At 44.8% G+C, this 26,395-nt stretch overlaps 2 protein-coding genes and 1 pseudogene across 12 annotated transcripts in view; 1 reads left to right on the forward strand and 2 right to left on the reverse strand.

The window, feature by feature from the left end:
- LOC145528351 (uncharacterized) overlaps window positions 1-24,933 on the reverse strand; it is a 59,095-nt gene extending 34,162 nt beyond the window's left edge. For 5 of the 9 annotated variants that reach the window (XR_014070314.1, XR_014070315.1, XR_014070316.1 and 2 more), the window contains exon 1: window positions 24,669-24,933. The gene's annotated coding sequence lies outside the window, so the exon portion shown is untranslated. Of the gene's footprint in view, window positions 1-1,695; window positions 1,765-1,980; window positions 2,267-6,569; window positions 7,000-9,952; window positions 10,084-24,668 lie in introns of those variants that run through there. The other 4 variants (XR_014070319.1, XR_014070320.1, XR_014070321.1 and 1 more) reach the window with 4 other exon arrangements.
- Window positions 7,033-10,875, forward strand: LOC145528354 (neugrin-like; annotated as a pseudogene).
- LOC145528353 (uncharacterized) lies at window positions 15,384-24,933 on the reverse strand. Of its 3 annotated transcripts, none has more exons than XR_014070334.1 (2): window positions 21,655-24,933; window positions 15,384-16,219 (listed from the first exon to the last, which is right to left on the reverse strand). XR_014070334.1 is itself a non-coding variant. In XM_081546662.1 (2 exons), the coding sequence occupies exons 1-2, from the start codon at window positions 24,369-24,371 to the stop codon at window positions 22,980-22,982; spliced, it is 390 nt and encodes a 129-aa protein (XP_081402788.1). In that variant the 5' UTR covers window positions 24,372-24,574; the 3' UTR covers window positions 21,299-22,979. The 3 variants fall into 3 exon arrangements, 1 of the variants encoding a protein (XP_081402788.1); XR_014070333.1 differs by having other exon boundaries at window positions 15,384-16,236; window positions 19,803-24,933; XM_081546662.1 differs by lacking the exon at window positions 15,384-16,219 and having other exon boundaries at window positions 21,299-22,995; window positions 23,998-24,574.
- Window positions 24,934-26,395: the final 1,462 nt, after the last annotated feature.

Genomic DNA, 26,395 nt, shown 5'->3' on the forward strand with positions numbered 1-26,395 from the left:
GAAAGTGAAGAAGAACTAAAGAGCCTCTTGATGAAGGTGAAAGAGGAGAGTGAAAAAGTTGGCTTAAAGCTCAATGTTCAGAAAACTAAGATCATGGCATCTGGTGCCATCACTTCATGGGAAATAGATAGGGAAACAGTGGAAAGAGTGTCAGACTTTATTTTTAGGGGCTCCAAAATCACTGCTGATGGTGATTGCAGCCATGAAATTAAAAGATGCTTACTCCTTGGAAGGAAAGTTATGACCAACCTAGATAGCATATTTAAAAGCAGAGACATTACTTTGCCAACAAAGGTCCGTCTAGTCAAGGCTATGGTTTTTCCAGTGGTCATGTATGGATGTGAGAGTTGGACGGTGAAGAAAGCTGAGCACCACAGAATTGATGCTTTTGAACTGTGGTGTTGGAGAAGACTCTTGAGAGTCCCTTGGACTGCAAGGCGATCCAACCAGTCCATCCTAAAAGAGATCAGTCCCGGGTGTTCATTGGAAGGACTGATGTTGAAGCTGAAACTCCAAAACTTTGGCCACCTCATGCGAAGAGTTGACTCATTGGAAAAGACCCTAATGCTGGGAAGGATTGGGGGCAGGAGGAGAAGGGGACGACAGAGGATGAAATGGCTGGATGGCATCACCGACTCGATGGACATGGGTTTGGGTAGACTCTGGGAGTTGGCGTTGGACAGGGAGGCCTGGCGTGCTGAGATTCATGGGGTTGCAAAGAGTCGGACATGACTGAGGGACTGAACTGAACTGAACTGAAAGGTTCATTTACTGAATTAATTACTTATTTTAGGCTTAGTCAATCCTGACTGATCACCTACAAAACCCTTTCTGGGGTCCATTTTCTACAAACCTTTCATCACTTATTTCAGCACAACTTAAACTCTTTTAAGTTTTAGAATATCTGGAAAGATCCTACAACATATTTCTAAAAGTTTTTTTTACATTTAAATTGGGCCTCCACCCACTTGTGGGTGTATCATACTTAGCATGCTGATGTGTTACAAAGAGTGTATTGACACTCAAGGTCTATTGGACTGACTAGTCCACTACAACATATTTCTAAAAGTTTTTTTACATTTAAATTGGGCCTCCACCCACTTGTGGGTGTATCATATTTAGCATGCTGATGTGTTACAAAGAGTGTATTGAGGCTCAAGGTCTATTGGACTGACTAGTCCACCATCCTGAACCTATTTGATTATATCCAGCCTGTGTAATGTCCTTGGATTATGTCATTCTTTCAATGATTGTACACTGCCCCTTTTCTTCTGTTCATTTCCCCCCTCAGATTTTATTCCTATATTCTCATGGGAAGCAGAGGAGTGAAGGGCTACCTTCTGTAATTGCTTTAAAGCTGACTGACCCCCAGAACTCTTCCCTAATGGGGGCCTGCCCTCGTGTCCATGGCAACGGCCTGTAAGACCTGTTAAGACCAGTGAATCAGAGGAAGAGGATGGTGAAGAGGCTTCCCAGGAGGAATGTATTGAAGGGGAAGGTACCATCCCTTCCAACTCTTCTAAGGAGGCACTCTCAAAGGCTGACTATAATGCATTTAGGAATGGAGTTCCTTTATCCATTGTACCCAAGAAAATCCCAAAGAAAATCATAACCCCAGCTGAGTCGGATGATTCAGAAGGTGGGAGAAGAAAGAGAAGGCCGAAACACAGGTAACCGTCCCCTTGACCCCCTCACTTGCCCATCTCCAGAGGGTAACCCTCTGCCCTTCTGTAGCTGGGCTGGGATCCAAAGTCTTCCCTTTAGCTGGGGAAAGAGGACAGGAAACAGAGATCATTCGCCTTTTGGTACAACAAAATCCAGAACCATTTGGGCTGGCTTGGTTTAGTATTTCAGCACATTCATATCATTCTGGTCTTTTCCAGGTGGTGCTAGTGGTAAAGAACCAGCCTGCCAATGCAGGAAACACAGGTTAGATCCCTGGGTTGGGAAGATCCAGCAGAGGAGAGCATGGCAACTCACTCCAGTATTCTTGCCTGCAGAATCCCATGGACAGAGAAGAGCCTGGCAGGCTACAGTCTATACGGTTGCAAAGAAACACAACTGAAGCCACTTAGCACGCAAGGTCTTTCCTTTCAGCGGCTTCCAGAAAACATGAATTGCACTGTTCATCTGTGGGTGATCTCTTCAACTGAGTGCCTGTTCATCTGTGGGTGATCTCTTCATCTGAGTGCCTGGCACCCCAGGGTCCTTTTCTCCCCCTGCCTGATTTCTGCTCTTCCTCCATTCCACACAGCTGGCCATGAATCTGAATAACCACAAGTATGAAAGTGGTAAGCATCTAGCTCATCACTCACAACACTGGGCATCAGAGGATATTTTGGGCTGCAGCTTTCACTCAGAAGATGTCCCCACAATTTGCACCCAGCCCCTAGATTTCGTTAGGCTGACTTATGACCTGGACTGAGCCTTCTGGCCCACCTACCGACAGCTGAGACATCACTGTTCCAATTACTCTCAGCGCTAGAGTGGGAACCTCCAGTTAGCTGACAAGGAAAAATACCAAAATCACCATTGCCCCCACCCCCTTCATAGATTTTATCAGCGATGCAACGAGACCAGGTTAAAACTGTGTTTTCAAGGCAGGTTTTGTGGGGGCTTCAGCAATTAAAAAAAGAAAAAAAATCACCAGCTAGTTTAGTCATGTCCTCCTCCGTTTATCTCCAATGGCATCTGTGCAAGGAGTCCCCAAAGTACTAGGCCGCCAGTGTGACCCCTTCCGAATGTCAGCTCCCCAGGCCAGAAACCCTCCTACTTGATAGAACTGAGAGCCAGGCTCTACTTTTCAGAACAGATTTTGGAAGGGCCCCAACAGCCTCACAAACTTGGAATTGTCAGTGGTAACTAAACTGCAGAGCTGAGGTAAGAACTGCCCGCCCTGTTCATCCCACTCTCCAGTCAGGTCTGTTCCTTCCCTGAGCCAGCTACAGTCCCACAGCTTGCTGCCAGCACCCAAGCTGGCTCCACTAACCTCCCTCTCTCCACAGTGTGTTGGGCAATCCAAACGTGTGGTCCCAAGGAGGTGGGGGAGGACGAAGGGTGGACTGTGTACTAGGTAGACTGCTCTGTCTCAGTGGAACGATTCATGGACATGAGGAGGTTTCAGGTACAACCTCCCTAATCAGTACTTTGAATCTGACCTTTTGGAGCAGGAGATTCGAAAGTAGACAGCAAAGGGAACCTTCCATAAAGTCAGGGACAGGAGAGGCAGAGGGGCAGGATCCTTGCGGATGACAGGGGACTCATCCATGGAGATCCGGCATTTATCTTTCATGTACCTTGTAGCTGCTACCAGTACACCTGGATGCTATGGAGTTGAAAGAAACTGAGGAAGAGGAGGAGCTGGAGTGCAGGAAGGCCCTGCTTCAAAGGGAAACTCTCATCCAAAGTCTGTGGAGTGTAGAGCAGCTCGCCTGCATGCTGCACCTCAGGCAACAGGGCCAGAAAAAACCCTGAATGTCAGGTGAGGGTCCCTGCGCAGGGTCTCACAGGATAAGGGAACAAGGACTATAGTGGCACATGGTGGTGGCCACAGCCGAGGAAGCTAATGGGATGGTCTGGCAGTGGAGTCCGGGAAAAGCTGTGTATCCTGGGCCTTGGGAATGGGTCTCTTGGCTCCTTTTGCATCTGTTCCAAAGCATGCTTGTTTCTAGTAATGACATCCAGCCAAGAGCTGTCTCACTTACAAGACACAAGCTCTCTATATTCCTGTCTTGCAACCCCAAACTCATGAGTGACAACTAGTATGTTCAAACTACCGCACAAGTGCACTATTTCACACACTAGCAATGTAATGCTCAAAATTCCACATCTGTCCAGGTGCCATCTGCAGAATGTCACCTGGCTAAGAGATCCAGCAGCCATCGACTCCTGCTCGCTGTCAGTGAAGATATCTGGACATCTGGAAGCCGGAGTCAGGCTCCCGAGCCTTAAGTATGCCAAACTAGCCTTGGTCACTCTGACCTGGGTAAAGTCCCACTAGCAAACATTACAGCTGGGATGCTCCCCAAATACTCTATGACACTGCCAACAGTGTGGGAACACGGGAGGGAGTGGAACCATTTATTTACCTCCTTCTATGTATTAGGCCCTAGTGATAAAAATTGCAGAAAGAGTCCCAGCAGTCAATACATGTAATGGGGACATGGACAAGTAAACACACCAATTACAATACCAAACACTAAAGATGCTGGAGGGACGCACGTGATGCCATTCCCCTGTGTTGGTAACTGGGCAACAGATTGGGAAAGAGGTGATTGTGTCTCCTTTGCGAATACTAACTCAGGTGGGACCCATGTTTCCACTGCAGAAGGCCAAGCCAGCAGAAGGCCAAAGCCAAAAACCAAGCCCTGACAGGATCTGTGCCACCCTCTTTAACCCCAAGCTAGGCTATCTCTGCAACGGGAAAGAGTTGTTAAGTGGCTTGTGGACTGAATACACTTTTTCCTCCACGCTGGACTCTGGACACAGTGCAGCCGAGGTCCGGGCTCTCACTCTCTGACCTGCCTCTGCATGCCTGCTGCAGCACACCTCTATATTCCTTGCATCAGGCAGGAGTGAATGCAGGAAGGAAGGCCAGCACTCAAGCTCTCCTGGAGAACCACCCCACCTCGGGTTTCCAAAGGGGCAAAGGTGTTACTGAGTCCAAGCTCGCTCTGCTAGCCTAATGACAGGCCAATGAATCTGAGAGACAAGGTGTTGAGGCAAGGCAAGGAAGAGACTTTAATCGAGGAGCTAGCAGACGGAGAAGACGGCAGGCTAGTGCCTCAAAATAACTGTTTTATTTAATATGTTGATGATAAGACATGTCTGCTGCTGCTGCTGCTAAGTCACTTCAGTCGTGTCCGACTCTGTGCGACCCCATGGACTGTAGCCCACCAGGCTCCTCCGTCCATGGGATTTTCCAGGCGAGAGGACTGGAGTGGGGTGCCATTGCCTTCTCCGTAAGACATGTCTATATCATTATAATTAGATCAACAAACTTACACCAGGTACTAATTTAAGATTAAGTACTTCCCAGTTCATGTGAACCTGAAACTCCTTTAATTTCTCTTGTTTTTAGAACTGTTTGGTTTATAAGCATTTATTACTGTTACTTAAGCCAATTAAATAGAGCTCTTTTTACAGATGAACCGCACCAATGTTATTCAAATATATATATATAAACACACAAACAGCGAGGCCTCCAAACTGGCTTGTCTCGTAAAGGAAAAGCCCAGATTGAAGGGGGAAAATGTTCCCGGTGTGTGTACACCGGGGCAACTTGCCCTCCAAAATTGAGCCTCTCGGCTCTTAACACAAAAGAACACAAAACAAGCAGACTGGCTGAACCAGCTATTGAATTGGGCAGACTCACCCTACAAAATAAATCGAGTCCATTGACTCCAGAAGTTTGTCCGTTCCTTGTCTCAACTGCTAAGCGCTTGGGGCGGCCAGTGCTGCTTCAGGGAACCCTGAAGCAGAGAACCTCAGGACAACAAATGGTCCCGACAACTGCTACGGTCTTGCCCTAATATTCCCTGATCGGGGCCAGCTAGCCACAAGCAGCAAGGCTCCTGGCTGGCTAAGCCAAATTGTTATCAAGTCCAAGCTCCTTCTGCTCGACGCACCACACGCCAATGAATTCCAGAGACAAGTTGCTGAGGCAAGGAAGGAACTTTAATCGGGGAGCCAGCTGACCAAGAAGATGGCAGGCTATCACCTCAAAATTACCATCTTGTCAGGGCCTGGTTGCCAGGTTCTTTTATGGATCTGAGATGGAAGGGTGGTGGAGGTAGGTGAGGAAATAAAAGTAAAAAGACTATTCAATCCTTGCAAATATCCCCTAAAATGGGAAGCCTCCTGACAGTCTTTCACAGGTGGGCAGCTCAGGTTGCAGGCCATTATGAATGTTTACAATAACAAAAAGTGTTCAAGTCACAGAAACAGACCCAGGTACTTAATTTAAAAATTAATCCTTGCAGGTTACACTTATTCTCCCTGGGGAACATTCTCACAGTTCTTCCTTGACTCACCCGGAGCTTGCATTCCACAGGTGAGAACAAGCCCACTGGATGATGCTGCACCAACACTATGAGGATTCCCACCTGGGGTGCTACCAGCAGATCGACCTGGGGATCTACCCGCATACACGGGGAAGTACCACCCTTCCTTAAGCACACTGGCTCCCTCTTCCAGAACAGCTGCTTCCAAGGCCAGGGAGGAGTGTGCCAGGGACTCTGTCCGACCTTTTCTGTCTGCCTGATCCCAAATCTGAATTGCTCCTCTCAGCAGGGTAGAGGCGAAGCCTGACACTTGAGAAAAGAGGAAATGGGGTTATCAATTCTACCAGACTCTTTTTTTTTTTTTCACATCTTGAAAAAAATAGGAAGTTTTTTTTTAATTGAAGTATAGTAAATTATAAAGCTGAGACACCACACCTTCCCCCCGGCAAATGTCACAGCACCAAATGTCAGGTTGGTTTATTTCTCTTCCTTGGTTCTTGTCTAGTCGCCACAAAAATTGAGAGCTATGAACCAAAAGTTGTAGAACAACAAATAACAGCTCAGTTCAGCTCAAGCGGACAGATCTTTTATTAGTCCGACACAACCGAAGAAGTCCTCCTCATCCTTCCTATCGATCCCTCTTGGCTTCCCCCTTTAACACTTCAGTCTCCTCCTGTTTATGCCCAGTGCCAATTACAAGTTATATAACAGCAAGTAATGTTGTTAATGTCTTCCATAATCCCATCTGTTATAATTAGATGTAGAATATTCATGAGCCCTTAACGCCTAAGGTTACTTGGAGAAGTCCCACTTCTATCCACTATGTGCTTAGGGCGCCTATGCAGGAGTTGAAAAGTCCCTGTGGTTATTTTGCAGCATATCTGTGAGCTCTCCTGGGTGTCTGCGATGGAGTTTAGAATGGGCTTGCATCCCTTTCAGCCAGGCCTCTCCTTGTTGCTTCTTCCTGACTTCCTATCTGAGTTCTCTCCCCAGTGCCCTGAAACAACAGAAAAAAGCCATCCAGTTCCAGAAAATTCAGAGACAAATGGAGGTGCCAGGTGCCCCGCTTGGGATCCAGTCATGGGAAGCCATTGAGCAGCTCCAAGACAGACCTAAGTTTTTTGTTTTGAATACATAATACATTACATATGGCTCAAAATTAAAACAGTAAAACAGGGCATATGCTTTGAAAAGTGTTAACCTTCCTAGTGTCCTATGGATCCTCTTTTTAATAACTTTTTTGTGTCACTTTCTAGGTTTCCTTCTGCAAATACAAGCAAGCTCATAAGAATATAGAATCTTTTCACTTTTGTAGTCTGAAACAGAATCTATACATACTTTTCTATACTGTGCTTTATTCACTCAATATATTCCGTTCCACTTCTCAAAAGAGCGCTCCTTATTCTCTTTTGTAGATGCTAAACAAACTGTAGCTTATTTTACTGGTCTTTTATGGTGGGTACTTGAATTGTTTCCACTCACTCGCTGTAACAAATAGTGCTCTAGTACATAACTTTGTGTACATATCAATCTACATATCTGCCAGAAGTATCTGTTATTCACATTCCCAGAAGTAGGGTTGCTGAAGCCAAAGGTAAATGGATTTGCATTTTGATAAATATTGCTAAATAGTCCTCTTTAGGTCATGTTCCACTTTTCATTCTCATCAGAGTAACTCTGGGGTTGAGATTTAGAATAAAGGGTGTTTTATAGAGATGATCACAATTTTATAAGCCTATAACACCTCTCTTCTGTCAGCTTCCTCTTGTGTATTGAATACCAGCCTTTTCAACTCTTCCAACTTCTTCCCTGTCAACTCCCCTTTGGGGATCAGTAAATAACTTTTTCTTTCGGAGAAAAGTCAGGCCATTAGGTAAAAAGCTATTAAAGCCTCTTGGTCTCTTTACCTTCCACTCTCAATCTTGTACTCTATTCACATCACTGGGGAAGTGGCAGTCCTTCACTTATCTAGGACCTGTCCTCTGGGTGCTCTAGGTCAAATTGCTACCTAATTCCTGGGCTTCCCTTCTTCCTCCTGTACCTTAAGTATTGCAGTTTTTTCGAGCTGTGCCCAGGGTTGTTTTATCTCACTCTGCCAGATGCCAGGTGGCTTCAACCACCCCTGCTGTTGGCTTATGACTTCTAGATCCTCCATGTCCGGGCCAAGTTGTTGTTCTGAATCTATAGTCAGCTGTGCACTAGACATCGCTGTTTGGCTGTCACACAAGTTCCTCAAACTCAACATGTACAAAATAGAAATTATTCTTGTTTCCTGACAATTTCACTCTGCTCCTGTTTTTGCTATATTCCTGAATGGTCCAACCAATCACCTATTTTAAAAATACTGACTCTAAGCCTATTTCTTAACCCAATATTTAGTTCCTTACCAAGTACAACCATTTGGTCTTCCTAAAATATATCTCAAGTCTCTTTTCTCTTCTGCTCTCATTGTCCCCGCCTCAGTTCAGACTGCCTGAATTACTGACAGCCTCTTGCCTGATCTTTCCACCTCTGGTCTTGAACAAAAAAAACACTATTACTGAACCAGGTAACTGAACCACATTCGTTTGCCTGATGCACAGCAAGCCCGTGCTGAGACCCTGAGGTCTGCAGCAGAGAAAGCGGTTAATCACAGGCAGCCAAGCAGGGAGACAGGAGAACAAATCTCAAATTGGCCTCCCTGAAGGAAGAGGCTTAGGATATTTATGGGGTAAAGAAGGAGCGTGGGGGGACTTTCTGGCGGTCCAGTGACTAAGACTTCACGATCCCAATGCAGAGGACCTGGTTGCAATTCCTGGTTGGGGAACTAGATTCCAAACTAAGACTCAGGACAGTCAAATAAATAGATATTAAAAAAGAGAAGCAGGGTGGTTTGAAGCTTCAAGAAAGGTTATCAAGGTTAGAAAAAGGTGAAGTAATTGGAGCTGTGCACAGGGGTATCTGAGTTACATGGTTCTTCATGGGATGCACATTCAGAAAATGATGGGTGGCATTAGCATGATCTCAGGATGGAGATTTTGGCCCTCCACATTGATAGGCCATTCAGTGGACACTGGTGCAAGCCCAGGTGAATGGTCAGTGGTCTCAACTGGTTTAAGCTGGGCAAAACTAGCCCCATGTCCTGAATAACAATTTAAGCAACTATTACTACATCGACCCCTTGGCTGAAGTGCTGTCTACAGGGGGCAGTTAGAGGAGTTATGTGATACATTTTCTAGGCTGTGAAGCTGGGAGGGTATGCAGTTTGCAGAACAATTAAAGCACTCTTGGTCAGTGAAAGCAAATTACAGGTTATTATTACTCATTAACATACAGATTATAGTTCAAGGAATCTAATTGACTGCCCCCTATGTGATTTCACTGGGTTGAGCTTCAAAATGAAAATTTGCTCATGGCATTCTGCTGCTTAAAATTCTTCTTTGTTCACTGTTGCTCTGAGATAAACTTCAGTTTATCTTAAGATAAACTTATGCTTAAGTGAGGCATGGTCTTCCTCCGGCTCCCACTGTCACACAGATTGAGCTCCTTCCAACAAAGGTGATGTGCTTCCTTGTATTTCACCTGCTGCCTGCTCTACCATCAGTTCCTTTGACCCCGTTCCTCTCCTCCCCTCTGCCAGCTTGTTACAACTGCTGGTTTTCAGACCAGCTCTAGCGTGAAGCAATTCCTGGGCCACCACACAGGTGTGGTGCTAGCCTGTCCCTGCCTTTCCTTCCCCAGTTCTCTCGTAGCATCCTCGGCTGGGATTCTTCTCAGTGTTGCTGTGTTAATACACCCACCAGATTGCATGTTTTTTTGGAATGTCTACTTTGGGATAGGCCCTGGGCTGGGTATTTATCATACATTGTACCATTCAATCTACACAGCAGTCTTTTTTGTGTTTTGTTTTGTTTTTGGGTGCTTAGTGGGGCAGGTGGGATCTGAGTTCCCCAACCAGGGATCAAACTCACCTGCACTGGATCTTCCAGCTCCCTGCACTGGAAGCACAGAGTCTTCATTACTGGACTGTCAGGGATGTCTGAATCATATGTTCTTTGAAGGGAGAGATCGTCTTCTTGCATCCCCAGGATCTAACTGGAACCTGCCATGCAGTGAGAGGAATCCAGCTGATATGAAATGACTAGGAGTAGTTGGGTGCTGCTGCCAACACAGAAGAATGGACTGTAGCCATTTAGTGGCACAAGACAGAGACTGCATTTGCAGTTTTTCTAAGACTTCTTCTTTTCATGCACTTATCACGAGTGTCACATTATTTGTTATAAGACGTCTTCACAGATGGAAAACCTGCTTCTTTCTTCCATAGATATTTACATAGGGAATTTGCCGTCTTGGTCAGTTCCCAGATTGGGTGAAAGCTGTGATATCAGCACTATCGTGATCCAAAGGGTTTTAAAAAGCAAGTTTGTACCCACATTCGAACAGAAACTGAAGCAAGATCAAAAAGTCCTCAAGAAAATCGGACTTGCCTGCTTCCTCCGGTAGTTCCCAGGCCCTGGGGATTGCTCCAAACTGCTTTCTGCAAGCCAGTCTATATTGGGGCTCTTTGCTGATGCCCAGGGATGAAGCCTTATCCAAAGGCCACAGTCACAGCACAGCTTTGAAAGCTATACAATTGAACACTCAATGATCAAGGAGACAGAAGGAAAGGAATAAAGGAGTCCAGGGCCTGGAGGAGGAGAGAAGAGCTTTATGCCTGTTGCTGTCGCTCTAGGTCACCCCACCAGCGACTGTGGGGGCGCCAGAGGAACTGCCCAGTGACAAGAGGTTGGAAGAGCTGAAGGCAGGGGACCAGATCTTCAGCAACAGAGCCGTGGAGAGGAGACGAGAGTTCTTTGACAGCAACAGCAATGGGAACTTCCTGTACAGAATCTGAGCCAGAGACGTGCCACATGACACACAACCGGGCAAGTATATTTGGTTCTGCCTGGGTTTCTGTGTATGGATTATCCACCTTGGAACTGGGGAAAACGATGAGCATGGAATGTGGGATGAAAGGTTTGAATCTGACAAAGGGCAGAGGACTTCACAGGGCAGATGTGCCTGGGAATGGGGCAGTGACCGGCCACATAGAGTCCAGCCTCCTGGAGCACAGCCCCTGCTCTGATCCACAAGGATCTTCAGGACTCACCCTTCCTTGGGCTCTCTGTGTGTTGAAACCAACCTGTATTGCATGTGTTGTTACATGTTTCCATGATACCTGCAATATGTTTGGGAGGAGATCACCTCTTCTTCTTGATTAATGAACACTAACAGTTCTGGAACTGCTTAGTCAATCTGTTATCTTCATTATGTGCAAAATAAAGCAAAACGTAGCAGTCTGTGTTGACTGGTACTCTGTGGGATTGGAAGGGTTTACCTGGGAAGGGAAGGGAAGAGGCACAGAGTCCCCAAATGTAGGGAGAGAGATGAGACCAGAGGAATCACCAAAAAAGGGCTCTGTACTTAACCAGCCCTGCTCAGTGACGGACTTTGACACCTAAAAACTGGATATTAGGCCTCCCCTGAACACCCAGTATAAAGCTGATCCTCTTTTAATTGCTGGGGCTCTGGAAAATATTGGAGTGTGGGGGTCTGTCCAAACACAAAAAATACAGGCCAGGTACAGGTTTTACAGGCTGTCAGCATAATCTCCTGCCACTTCCACAAGCTTAAGCAGAATCTTATTTTACAGTTTTTATCAGATTTTTACAAGACTCTTGTGATCTAGGCAGAACAGATACTAGATTACTTTTACAAATTCAGTCTCAAGGGTTTTTGGATATACCCACGGCCATGCAACTGTGAGTACGTAACAGCACTGAGACTTGAACCCAGGTCTCACTCTTAATTTAAGGCTTCTAAAATTCCAGGAATCCTGGCATCATTTCTGTTAATTCACTGATTCTTTTAGAAATACTTAATGAATATAATCACCAGAAAGTGATTTATCAAAAGACAGAGACATATTCAGGCAACATAAGAGTCCAATGCCAGTTCTAAACAATGTCTCATTTTAACAATTAACCAGCAAAAACGGGCTAGTCAGAATTTAATATATATGCATTAAATATATGCAGAATGCTTTTCTAATGGCAACAGTGGTATCCCAACCCTGTCATTGATAGTCTGTTCATGTATCTTGGTGCTATTTCAAATGTCATTAATAGCAATTATAGCACACTGACTGCTGTTAACTGGAGAATTTGCTCAGTATAAGTGGGCAAGGCCCTATAACATGTCAGTCGAAGGGAATTTAGGTTCTGGTAACAGAGCAGTAGCCACACATGGCCTTTGTTTTCACCACTCTGTCACTTTCATGTAACTTACAATAAAAAAAACAGTATTTTTATGACGTTAGAATGTAAGCTGCCGTTAGAACCTTAGAGCAGCAAGATGCTATTTGACTGCTTAAATAGGCATTTCTAATTCTTGCACATCATTTGACTCGCCCTTTCCCAGGGGACTACAAAAAAATAAAAGCATTTACTACTACCTTGTATGTTTTCCATTTACCTCATCCCCTACCATCCTAATGCTCACTAGCTTAAATCTTTTGTTCTCCATTCTTATAAATGCTAATCTCAGCCTTTTGCACTTACTAGTTTGCTGTCCCCGAATTTTCACTTGGCTGGGTCCTTACCACTCAGGTCTCAGATCAAATGCTACTTTCATAGGCCTTCCCTAATCACCCTAGTCTAAAACAGCTCCCTTCATGGTCTTAACTATCACCACACCAGAATTAGTTTTTCCCAGTATTTGAAATATATTAGTAATGCATAATTCATCATCACCTTCCTTGCCCCATTAGAAAGTAGATCCCAAAACGGCAGGAGACCTATCTGTTTCATTGCTATAGTTCTACCCCGAACATAGTTGTGTGTTTGTTTTTTTCCCCCATCTTTAAGAATTCTTTTTTTTTTTAAGCTAAGTGGCAAGTGGGATCTTACTTCCCTAACCAGGGATTGAACCCATGTCCCCTGCAGTGGAAGCATGGAGTCCTAACCACTGGACCTCCAGGGAATTCCCCCAACACAGATTTCAATATTGGTTGAGTGAATGAAGAAATGGCTGGGAAACCTGATGTGTGTGCTCAGTCACTTCAGTCGTGTCCTATTCTTTGCGACCCTATGGACTGTAGCCCAACAGGCTCCCCTGTCCTTGGGGATTCTCCAGGCAAGAATACTGGAGTGAGTTGCAATGCCCTCCTCCAGCAATCTTCCCAATGCAGGGATCCATCCCATGTCTCTTATGTCTCCTGCACTGGCAGGTGGATTCTTTTCCACTAACTACACCTGGGAAGCCCAACCCATCAGCCAATCCACAATGGCAGAAAGCCCTGCCTTTTACCTTTGCCAGTCAAGGTGGCCTACACTTCCTGCAGGTTGACCTGTCCCTACTCTATACAGTCAGAGTCTCAGATCCTAACCCACAGGCACTGAGGTGTTGGGAATACTGTCATCCTCATCTTATGCCCAAGCTGGGAGGCTGGACAGGGGAATAGGGACTCATTGGGCAGGGGTCAGAAGACTCCATGGTGCCCTATCCCCAGTCAGTCCTACTTCCTGACACCATGAAGGACTTTCACATCACACTGGATGAGGGTGAGCTGCATTAGAGGGCACATGTGCGGCAACTGCTGGAGGAGGCAACAGATGACAAGATCACCCAAGCTGGAGTGAAACTGACCCTGGACGGAATGGGCAACTCACAGAAACCTTGGGGCCAGACTCAAGAGGCTAGCAAACTTATGACAGAAGGGACTCAAGTCCCTGTGACCTGGAGGATGTATGTGTCACTCATCTGCGAATCGCAGCTTCTTCCTTTCTGTGCAGCTGAGATTTGATCTAACTAAAGGGGAGGGGGTGAGAAGAAGCTCAGTAAAAAATACTTGATGAGCACAGAAGGTTTGTTGTTTTTGGTTAATCTATTATGGAAGTTTTCAAACAATCAAAAGCAGACTATTGGAATGCAATGAACCCCTGTGTACCCATCACCCAGCTTCAATATTTAACAAATGGCCAATCGTTCTTTGTTAACATGAATACCAATCAACTCCCATATTTCCCAGGGCTTTCTGGAGACATACCATAGACTCCTCTGCCAGGACCTCACTAAAAAGCAAAAGAGAAGCCAGCTACAGAAGCCACTGTCTCCAGTCTAAAAGCAGTATTTACAGAAACAAAAACTAGTTTCTCAGTGGGGTCAAGCCTAAAAAAATTGGAAACAGCATTCAATTTAACTCATCTTTAACTACTCCCCTATGCTTCCCCCTCCAACAAAACAACCCTGGCAAAGCAAAATCCAGTATCATGTTATACTGTGGAAATTCAATATTTTGAATAACACTCAGAATCTAGACTTCAATGATTCTACCAACAGCAGTATAATACAGAATTTTAAATGCTTTTATTAAAGAAAACACTGACAAAAATGTCAGTGCCTATAAAATAGCTCGGAGTTTATTATGAATTTGTTATTCATTTTTTTACCTTCCAGTTTTATTACACTATAATTGATAAAAGGCACTGTGTAAGTTTAAGGTATACAGCACAATGATTTGATTTACATGTATCATGAAGTGTACCACAATGTTTCGTAAACATCCATCATCTCATATAGATAAAAAATTAAAGAAATAAAAAATTACTTTTCTTATAATGAGAACTCAGTATTAATCTCTTAACAACTTTCATAAATAACATACAGTCATGCTATGTTTATCATGTTGTACATTATATTCTTATTACTTATTTATCTTAAAACTAATTCATCTGGACTTCCCTGGTGGTCCAGTGGTTAAGAATCCGACTGCCAATACAGGGGACATGAGATCAGTCCCTGCTCTGGGAGGACTGCACATGCCATGGGGCAACTAAGTCTGTGCACCACAACTACCAAGCCCACACACCCTAGAGTCCGCGCTTTGCAAGAGCCCGTGCTTTTCAAGAGAAGCCACTGCAGTGACAAGTCTGTGCACTGCAACTAGAGAGTAGCCCCCACCCACTGCAACTAGAGAAAGCCCACAAAGCAACGAAGACCCAGGGCAGCCAAAAATAAATTAAGAATTAAATTAAAAAAACTTTCAAAACTGACTTAAAACCTTTTGATTGCCCTCATCCAATTCTCCCTTCTCCCCACCCCAAGACTCTGGTAAGCTAAAACCCTAATCTCTTTTTTTATGAGTTTGTTTTTGAAATATAATTGACTTGTAACACTGTTAATTCTTGCTAGGGAACATAGTGAATATTAGTAAATATACTTCTATACATTTCAAACTGATCACCACAATAAGTCTAGCTACAATATGTCACCATACAAAGGTATTACATAGTTATTGACTATATTCTGCACACTTTCCATTTCATACCTGTAACTCATTTATTTTGTAACTGGAAGTTTGTATTTTTCTTTTTTTTAGTTTTGCTGCACTGGGTCTTAGGTGCTGTGGGATCTTCATTGCAGCATGCAGGATCTTTCAGTTGTGGCATATGGGATCTCAGTTACCCGACCAGGGATCAAACCCACATCCCCTGAATTGCAAGGCAGAATCTTAACCAGTGGATGACCAGGGAAGTCCTTGGTAGTTCTATTTTTCAACTTTTCCATGGTGGTTACTCCAATTTACATCCCCACCAACAATGCACAAGACTTCCCTTTTCCCAGTATCCTCACCAATACTTGTTATCTGTCGTCTTTAACAGTAGCCATTCTGACAGTTGTGAGGTGATTATCTCATTGTGGTTTTGATTTTCATTTCCCATTTGATTAGTGATGTTAAATAAGCATCTTTTCATGCACCTGTTGACCATCTGTATGTCTTCCTCGGAAAGTGTTTATTCAGGTCCTCTGCCCATTTTTTAGTCAGGTTGTTTTCTTAATATTGAGTTATGTAAGTTCTTTGTATATTTTGGATATTAACCCCTGATCAGTGTTGGTGAGTATATAGAAAAGCCGGAACCATCATATACTACTGGTTGGAGTGAATTAGTACACCACCTTGAGACTGTTGGCAGTAACTGCTAAAGTTAAACTCTGAATGTGTTTTGCTACCGCTACCAGTCAGCCAGGAGGCCTAGACCAAGTTACTGAAGCTCTTCATGTACAACAGATGAGGCTAGAGGCTCTCACTGGCCCCCTCTCTATTGCAGCATTTTCAGGGGTTCTGAATCACCAGCCTAGATCTACAGGATCATCAGTTTCTGCATCAGTTCAGTTCAGTCGCTCAGTCGTGTCCGACTCTTTGCAACCCCATGAACTGCAGCACGCCAGGCCTCTCTGTCCATCACCAACTCCCAGAGTCTACCCAAACCCATGTCCATCAAGTCGGTGATGCCATCCAACCATCTAACCATAACTATGCATAGTTTCTGCATAGTTTTAATATATTCACTTCCAAGACATTTTTTCCTAGCTAAGAAATCCCAATGTAAAGGTTGCCTGTCCTAGTTGAAGAAAAGCTTTTACACAAATACTAGTTGCCTATACCAGATGGCAATATCAATATCCACATAATCAAGAGTGTTTAAAAGAATTTACTGAGACTTCCCTGGTGAGCCAGTGGCTAAGAATGTACCTGCTGATGCAGAGGACATGGGTTCAATCCCTGCTCTGGGAAGATTTCACATGCCGTGGAGCAACTAGGCCTGTGCGCCACTACCACTGAGCCCATGCTCTAGAGCCTGTGTTCCACAGCAAGAGAAATCATCGCAATGAGAAGTCCATGCACCACAAAGAGTAGCCCCCACTCCTCACAAGAGAAAGTCTGTGTGAAGGAATGAAGACCCAGTGCAGCCTAAAATAAATAAATAAAGCTGTATCGTTCTCATTATGCCTAAGTGTAATCATTATACCAGAGAGTTAAGCAAGAAGCATTAACTCTCCCAGACTTCAGACAATACTGCAAAGCTACAGTAATCAAAACAGCATGGTACTGGCACAAAATTAGACATTTGGATAAAAGAAACAGAATAGAGACCCAAAATAAACCCATACATCTATGGACAATTAATCTTCAACAAAGGAAGCAAGAATACACAATGAGGAAAAGACAGTCTCCTTCAGTAAGTGGTGTTCAGAAACACTTCCTAGATATGTCACTGGGCAGTGTGTGTCACCCCACCTGTTCTGCCCCCAACCACACCAAGATGCCCCCACCTCTCCAAGGCTGCTCAAGCCCGACAGTCAGGACCCACCACCTCTGGCTCTGACCTGCCCAAACCACATTATCCCACCACCAGACATTTGGCCCCCACCCCCATACCAGGTACCCCAACTTGAGACTGGCCCCTCTGCCTGGAGGCTCTTCTGGCCTGAGCTCTAGATGGGCAAATCCACCCACTCTTCCAAGGGGGTACCAAGTCCCCTCTGCCCCATGCTAGGTGCTCACACCTTCCAGCCTAGGCTCCTCTGGGGCCAGAGTCACACTCGGGGTCTGATCTCCCACACACATCCCATCAGCCCCCCTCCACTCCTCTCCTGACTCCACCCAGTCTAGACAGGAATCAGAATGATGGAACAGAGCAGGCACTTGGGAAATACCTGTTGGATGGACTGCTGGATGGCTGGATGGTTGGGTGGATGGACAGGTGCTGGACTGATGGCTGGATGGATGAAAGGATGGATAGATGGTTGGATGGATGTATGGACGAGTGGATGGCTGGATGGATGAACGGTTGGATGAGTAGATGGGTGGTTTGATGGTTGGAAGGACAGACAGCTGGATGGATGGATGAGTGGATGGGTGGATGGACAGATGGATGGATGGATGGGTGGACAGGTAGGTAGGTGGATGGATGGATGAGTGGATGGATAGATGGATAGATGAATGGATGGATGGTTGGATGGAGCCCCTGGCAAAGGGGCTCAGTGGTAACCAAAGAGAAGGCACCCGCCCCAGCACTAGCACTGCAGAGACCTCACAGATGAGGGGGCTGGGAGGGAATGCTAGGGGCTGCCATTTAAGTACCTGGCACCCCTTTTTCCATTATCAGATAAGTCATCTCATAATGGATGAAAGGAGCAACACATGCAGAGTTAAGGCAGGGTCCCAAAGCTGGGAGTGAGGAGAACACTGCCATATCCAGAAGCCCCCAGGGCAGCTCCCTCATTAAGTCGATGCAAGCAAGAGATGTCTCTGCCTCTGGCGGGGTGGGGGGGTGGGGGTGTCACAGCCACTGAAGCTGCATCGTTCTCACTGCTGATTAAGCACTGACCAGCTTGTGATCAAGAAGAAAACCATTCCTTGAGGAAACACAATTAACTGAAAAGCCGAAACCCATGAAAGCCCAAAGGAGACACACAATCAAGAGCTCTCAGTCAGGAGGGGCTCCTGCTCTGAAGAGTTGCAGCGCAGGGATGTTCCCCCAAGAGCAGATGGCACCGTTCACCCTGCCACACACCAGCTCCCTCCTGTCCGCCCCCTGAAGAGCAGGGAAAGGTCACTGGTAGAATCTTTGCTGCACACGGACACGGAAAAAGGCACGTCCAGGCAGGGCTGAGGTCAGGCCTGCCTCAGGGACTCAAGATCAAGCAGTCAGGCCAGGTGGGCAGTACCAGGACGTGCTCTCTAGCTAGAGATATAAGGTAGCTCCTGGTGTGTAGGCCTAGCAGGCAAGCTGGGACACACACACACAAAACACACGACTGACACTTAGCAGGCACTCTACTGTAACAAACGTTCATGCACATATTTCTGGTCTTGCTCCATCCTCGCCATAGTGGCTGGCTGGCAAGGAGGGAAGAGCAGGCCTCAATGTGCCCCTCTCAGAGGAGGCCCTTGCTGGCCGGCAGCTGCTGGAGGTTTCCTGGACCTCCTAATTCCCCATTCCATAGCTGTTACCGTCTCTGACAGATATCAGAACACACGGCCCATCATCACACTGGAAGACCCAAGAACACAAACTGCATTTCATTGGAGATACGTGCACCCTTGTTGCCCAGTGAGGGTGGGGTGGGGTGGGTTGAGAAATCCATCACTGCTAAACACCGGCACTGGCTCAGCAAACAGGTCTCCTAGTTTCCAAATAATGGATCTTTCCAAGACTTTGACAGACCAACCCGGGAAAACTACACAACATTTCTTTTTCCAACTTTAAACTTTTCTTTTGTATTGGGGTATAGCCGATTAACAATGTTGTGATAATTTCAGGTGAACAGCAGAGGACTCAGCCATACATATAAATAAAAATCTCTCACAGTAAATATTACAGGCTACTCAACTACAAACACCACAAATGAGTAAATTATCAGATGTGGTATTTGTGGGCTCCAAGAAGAAAGACTCATCACGGACAAAGAGCTCCACAAGCTGAATATTCTAGAATATGTTCAGTCTACAACCACTGTCCATGCCCAGCAACATCAATACACTACTGCTTTATTTAAAAAAAATAGCTCTTTTTGGAGTGGAAAATTAGGTCTGGAATTAAATTTCTGTACCTGTGTTAAACCATATGCTAAGAGTGAACCATGTGAATTCACTTTGTTAGTATTTAATTATGCTTCCAGAGTTCAAAACCTGAGTTGGTCAATACGTCTGTCCACCAAATCAGGCAATTTTTAAATCTTTCCCCCCTTTCTTGGTAGATAAACCCATTGAAGTTTGAGTATAAACTCCTTGAAATACCATTTTTAGTCACTAAGTTTGTGTTAAGGCAAAAAACTCAAGCTGTCATAAAATGTACCAAAACCAGAAAACAGCTGAGCTAATGACTTATTAGTCATGAGTTTGAGCAAGCTCCGGGAGTTGGTGATGGACAGGGAAGCCTGGTGTGCTGCAGTCCATGGGGTCACAAAGAGTCGGACATGACTGAGCAACTGAACTGAATAACTATTACATATTATACCAGAAAACAAGAAATATGCCAAAAAATGTATAACAAAACAGCTGTATACCCTAGTGTCTATAATATTTTCATCATACTACAAACGGTTCAGCTTTGCTCCAATATGTATTTACGTTACAACCGTGCAAGAACTAAGAAGCATATGCTGCTATCATTTTATGACACAAAGCCGCCTTGTAAATTATAAATAAAAATTGCTTTAAAAAATCTAGTACTTTTTATTTCAACCACTGAAATTTAAAAAGTATTTCACTTGTTTATCCTTTATGGCAACTTTTACAAACCGAAATAAAAAAGAAAAAAATTAACTTTGAAATACTGAAGGAAAAGACTACCTGAGTACAGTTATCTTTCAAAGACAAGCTCTACACGGAAACTCTTTTGTGGCCAAAATGAACCTAATGAGCCTCTTGAAAAGAACATCATTTAACCCTTTAGACCACTTAAGTATTCAAAGTTATACTGCCGAACAGTCATAACGTCACTTGTTGGGAGTTAGTCCAACAAATCTGAAGAACCATAAGCATAGAAGCTCACCCTATACCTTAAATCAATGGGCTATATAAGGTATCCAAGAATAGCTAACAAAAGTTGTAGCTGTGCTTTCTCAAAGTCCAACTAGTCAAAAGCTACATTGCAAAAACAAATTCAGTTAAAGAAAAATACTTATAACACATTATTTTTAAAGTTCATTAGTTTACACAGGCAATAAGCTATTCTGCTGCAGCAAATAGCAAAGTGACAGATGAAAAACATCTTGTGTTCTTCTTGTGGGCTAAGTCGTCTCAGTCGTGTCCGACTCTTTGTGACCCTATGGATCATAGTCTGCCAGGCTCCTCTGTCCACGGAATTCTCCAGACAAGAATACTGGAGTGGGTTGTCATGCAGTTCTCCAGGGGGTCTTCCCAACCCAAGGATAGAACCACATCTCTTATATCTCCTGCACTGGCAGGCAGGCTCTTTACCACTAGCACCACCTGGGAAGCTCCATGTTCTTAAAAGCAGCCAAACAAATTAAACTAAATTAATAGAGGAAGTCATTAACCACGAAAAAGTGATGACCATCTGGTTTTGGATTTTAAAAGTTTTTATCAGAGGCAAACCATGAGAACCACAATAGTTTAAGTTATTCCAATCGCTATTTAAAATTGTTCCCCAGTGTGTTTCTGCTGCCAGAGCAGAAAAAGCTACCAGTTTAGTAGAGCTTGCCAGGAGCTGGCAACAACAGAAACAATTTTTAATGACATAAATGATCAATAGGACTTAAAATGCATTTATAAACTGTATTGGTATTATACCATTAAGATATATGTACACACACATAAGGTTCTTGACCATCTCCATGAATCCAATTTCAGCCATTTTAGAACTTTAAAAACATACATCTATTATGTATTCAAAATAAGTAAAATGATTAGCAACATATTTTTCCCAGACAAAAACTATTCACCAAGAACACACAGAGAAACTGCCTTTAACTAAATATTACACTGTTTATTATACTGCTTATTTTTTAAAAAACTACAACTGTCAAATATAGTTGACACATTTCAAATATCTGTGCTAAAAGTTAACAGAAACAAAATACTAAGAATACTAAAGCATCATCCCATTTATCTCTGGCTAAATGTAAAATCAGTTTTTATTACCTGAACATAACATCAATACACAGAAAAGGAACCCCCCAGGATTCAAATTTTGCCCAACAATCCAACAAATAAAAGTTAAATGTACTCATTTTAAATGTTAGCTTTATCTTTAATGTAATTACTCAGTGCTTACTCAGCGAACTATCAGTCAGTCAGTTCAGTGGCTCAGTCGTGTCCCACTCTTTGTGACCCCATGGACTGCAGCACACCAGGCTTCCACAGTCCATCATCAACTCCCAGAGCTTGCTCAAACTCGCGTCCATCGAGTCTGTAATGCCATCTAACCATTTCATCCACTGTTGTCCCCTTCTCACCCTGCCTTCAGTCTTTCCCAGCATCAGGGTCTTTTTCAATGAGTCAGTTTTTCACATCAGGTGGCCAAAGTATTGGAGCTTCAGCATCAGTCCTTCCAATGAATATTCAGGACTGATTTCCTTTAGGACTGACTGGTTTGATCTTGCAGTCCAAGGGAGTCTTCTGCAACACCACAGTTTGAAAGCATCAATTATTCGGCGCTCAGCTTTCTTTATAGTTCAACTCTTACATCCATACATGACTACTAGAAAAAACCATAGCTTTGACTAGACGGACCTTTGTTGACAAAGTAACGTCTCTGCTTTTGAATATGCTGTCTAGATTGGCCATAGCTTTTCTTCCAAGGAGCAAGCATCTTTTAATTTCATGGCTGCAGTCACCATCTGCAGTGATTTTACAGCCCCCCAAAATAAAGTCTGTCACTGTTTCCATCGTTTCCCCACCTATTTGCCATGAAGTGATGGGACTGGATGCCATCATCTTAGTTTTTTGAATGCTGAGTTTTAAGCCAACTTTTTCACTCTCCTCTTTCACTTTCATCAAGAGATTCTTTAGTTCTTCGCTTTCTGCCATAAGGCTGGTGTCATCTGCGTATCTAAGGTTAGTGATATTTCTCCCAGCAATCTTGATTCCAAGCTTATATATGTTGTACCATTGTTTAACAAGAGAAACTTACAAGTTTAAAAAAGAATCATGAAAAAAGCTTTCCCATTATTCATATTTTCACCATTACAGAAACTCAATTCTTCTTCAGTGTTTTAATAAAATTGTTAGTTCCAAAAGAATATTCCTTTTTCCTTACAAGAAAGGAACTAACTAACTTTGCAACCCCATGGATTGCAGCACGCCAGGCTTCCCTGTTCTTCATTATCTCCTAGAGTTTGCTCAAATTCATGTCCACTGAAGTCTGTGATGCTATCTAACCATTTCATCCTCTGCGGCCCTCTTCTCTAATTCACTGCGGCAGCAGCACATGGACACACCTTTACTCTATTTCCTCTCCCACTATCATTCCGCCAGTTTAGAAGTAAAGCACTTCTTCCAGAAAGCCATCCTTAACTATCCCAAATCTGCGTGATTTTCCTTTGATGTCCTACAGTGAGGATTAATTTTTTGTGCCATGGATCCTTCACAGTCCGGTTGTCTTTGGGCGTTCACCCAGAATTTTTATACAAACATGTAAAACAGTACTACAAAAGAAACCAACTGTATTGAAAGAGTTATAGAAACATTTAGAATATCATGTGCTGTGGTATTCTATGAGCTCCTTAATTGCTACAACAAACATTTAGCTGCTGATCCAAGAACTACCACAATTCTGAAATAACGAACAGCATATATTACATCTGAATGTATCTCCCACAACTTTATGCTGGGATGTGAAAACATACAGCTAATACTACTGTGGGAGGGTTGTTTTGCTTTTTTGTGGGGGAGGAAACCTAATCATAACTGAACTACAAATTTTAATTAGAGAATAGAAAAAAAAACTTTCTCCCGTCAAAGTTCAAGGGGTGTTCTGAATTATAAACACCCTACATCAAGAATCTTTGCTCTAAAACATCTGGTTTCAAAAAAGCAATCCACAGAAGTAGTCACATGGCTTCTCTGAGTGGGAGAAAGCAGGTATTAAGAGTCAGTTACAGGGAAAACACCCTCGGCAACCTCTTAAATATTCCATAGTTACAATACGCTTGGGTTTTGTGTATATGACTAAAAGTAATTCTAACGCACATCAAAGTTTGAAAATCCATACAATTTTTTGCAGACATCTCGACATCCATGGTAACCCCCGTGGTAACTAACACGTACAGCCATAATAATGAAGGAGAATTTTAAAGTTGCTCGCCTTACAAAACTTTAGTTCCACTTTACTGTTAAGTCTCCACTTCAACGTAACTTAATAGGTGCAGTAATTGTGAAAATTACAGAGCTGTCTTCCCCTGGAAATCAAGCTCTCTACAGTCAGCCTACACGTTGATCGGAGATAGTAAAAACTCAACTTTCAAATCACTGTTAATCAAATATTACCGCAATTAGCCAAACCACTGCCGTACTTAAAAGGCTGACATCAAGGTAACGGGACTGCTAAATGAAAACATATTAAGGCAGTTCTCAGTTATTGTTTTATAAGCCACCGCGCGCCAAGAGCGCGCTCACGTTCCCATAGGACCTTGGCACTCGGCTTTTCGGACAGCAAAAGGATACCTTCGGGCGACACAAAGCCGACTCGGATGCTCGCGCTTTTTTCTCCTGTCCCCACCCAGCTCTCCCCAGGCCACTGCGGAAGAACTGGTTCCCGCTCCGAGGCGGGGGAAGAAGGAGGTGTTCCTCTGCCCTAAAGCCGCGTGTGCGGCCGCGAGCCGAGAACCCAGGCGCCGGCGCCTGTGATGGGGCGGCCATCTTAAAACGCAGTTCTCCCATCCCGAGGCGCAAAGCTCACGCTCTCCGCGAGGAACTTCGCCTCCCGGCTCCAGGCTGCCCCGGAGTGCCAACCCTCGAATGCCCACGCGGACGAGGGAGCCCCGCACGGCGCCCGAAACAGCCACAGCCGCCGCCGCCTCCTCACCCCCACGCCACATCACTTCCCCTAACGGCCGCCAAGGAGCGCCTGCCCGCGCCCTCTTCCTCTCAACGACAATCACGGTACCAAGGCTGTGCCACGGGGCAAGGGCTCCCTCTCCCACTCTAACGCCTGCCTAACGCTTTCGCCTCCCAAAGTATTTTTTTCCTCACGACGCACAGAAATACCCCGCCGCGATGCGCTTCCCCCGCACAAACCCTGCCCACCGCGTCCCCAGGTCGCGACCCCCGCCATCGCTGGCCCCGTCTCTCTCTCCGGCGCCGTTAGATGCCTTTCCCCAGGGGTTCAGACTCACCTTCCTGGAATTTAAGTCTCCAGGCCCTGCTTCGGAGTCATTTATAAGTGATTCACCGCCGCCTCCTCCTTCTCCACCTGCCGCAACTACCGCCCTCTACTCTACCCCACGCAGCTTCGTGTCACAGGCGCCATCAGGCACCGCCAACTTTACATACTGGGCCGGATTTGCCACCGCCCGCAGAACCCATCTCCCCAACCCAGGGAATCGCCGGTCCAGCCAACGGCTGCCCACCGTGCACGGGCCCCTGCGCCCGCGCCGACCTGGGGCACGCCGGGATTGGTAGTTCCCACGCCGTGGAGGCGCACCGCGGGGCGCGGACCGGTCGGAGGCCTCCCGCACTCCTACACCCTTAATGCCCAACCCCCACTCCCGCCCCCGAGGCGCTGGCGTTTTTCAGTTCAGTTCCGTTCAGTCGCTCAGTCCTTTCAGACCCTTTGTGACGCCCATGGACTGCAGCACACCAGGCTTCCCTGTCCATCACCAACTCCCAGAGCTTGCTCAAACTCATGTCCGTGGAGTCAGTGATGCCATCCAACCATCTCATCCTCTGTAGTCCCCTTCTCCTCCTGCCTTCAATCTTTCCCGGCATCAGAGTCTTTTCCAATGAGTCAATTTTTTGCATCAGGTGGCCAAAGTATTGGAGTTTCAGCTTCAACATCAGTCCTTCCATTGAATATTCAGGACTGATTTCCTTTAGGATGGACTGGTTGGATCTCCTTGCAGTCCAAGGGACTCTCAAGAGTCTTTTCCAACACCACAGCTCAAAAGCATCAGTTCTTCGTTGCTCAGCTTTCTTTATAGTCCAACTCTCACATCCATACATGACTACTGGACGAACCATAGCTTTGACTAGATGGACCATTGTTGACAAAATAATGTCTCTGCTTTTTAATATGCTGTCTAGGTTGGTCATAACTTTTCTTCCAAGGAACAAGCGTCTTTTAATTTCATCTGCAGTGATTTTGGAGCCCAAGAAAAGAAAGTCTGTCACTGTTTCCATTGTCTCCCTATCTATTTGCCATGAAGTGCCATGATCTTCCTTTTTTGAATGTTGAGCTTTAAGCCAGCTTTTTCACTCTCCTCTTTCATTTTCATTAGAGGCTCTTTAATTCCTCTTCACTTTCTGCCAAAAGGGTGGTATCAGCTGCGTATCTGAGGTTATTGATATTTCTCCCAGCAATCTTGATTCCAGCTTGTGCTTCATCCAGCCTGGCATTTCGCATGATGTACTCTGCATATAAGCGAAATAAGCAGGGTGACAATACACAACCTTGACATACTCCTTTCCCAATTTGGAACCAGTCCATTGTTCCATATCATTCTAACTGTTGCTTCTTGACCTGCATACAGATCTCAGGAGGCAGGTAAGGTGGTCTGGTATTCCCATCTCTTGAAGAATTTTCCAGAGTATGTTGTGATGTACACAGTAAAGTCAGTAAAGCAGAAGTAGATGTTTTTCTGGAATTATCTTGCTTTTTCGATGATCCAAAGGATGTTGGCAATTTGATCTCTGGTTCCTCTGCCTTTCCTAAATCCAGCTTGAACATCTGGAAGTTCACGGTTTATGTACTGTTGAAGCCTAGCTTGGAGAATTTTCAGCATTACTTTGCTAGCTGTGAGAATAGTGCAATTGTGTGGTAGTTTGAACATTCTTTGGCATTGCCCTCCTTTGGGATTGGAATGAAAACTGAGCTTTTCCAGTCCTGTGGCCACTGCTGAGTTTT

This window comes from Giraffa tippelskirchi, chromosome 12, assembly GCF_054371585.1.
Source record: "Giraffa tippelskirchi isolate mGirTip1 chromosome 12, T2T-mGirTip1v1.2.pri, whole genome shotgun sequence".
Lineage (NCBI taxonomy): Eukaryota > Metazoa > Chordata > Mammalia > Artiodactyla > Giraffidae > Giraffa > Giraffa tippelskirchi.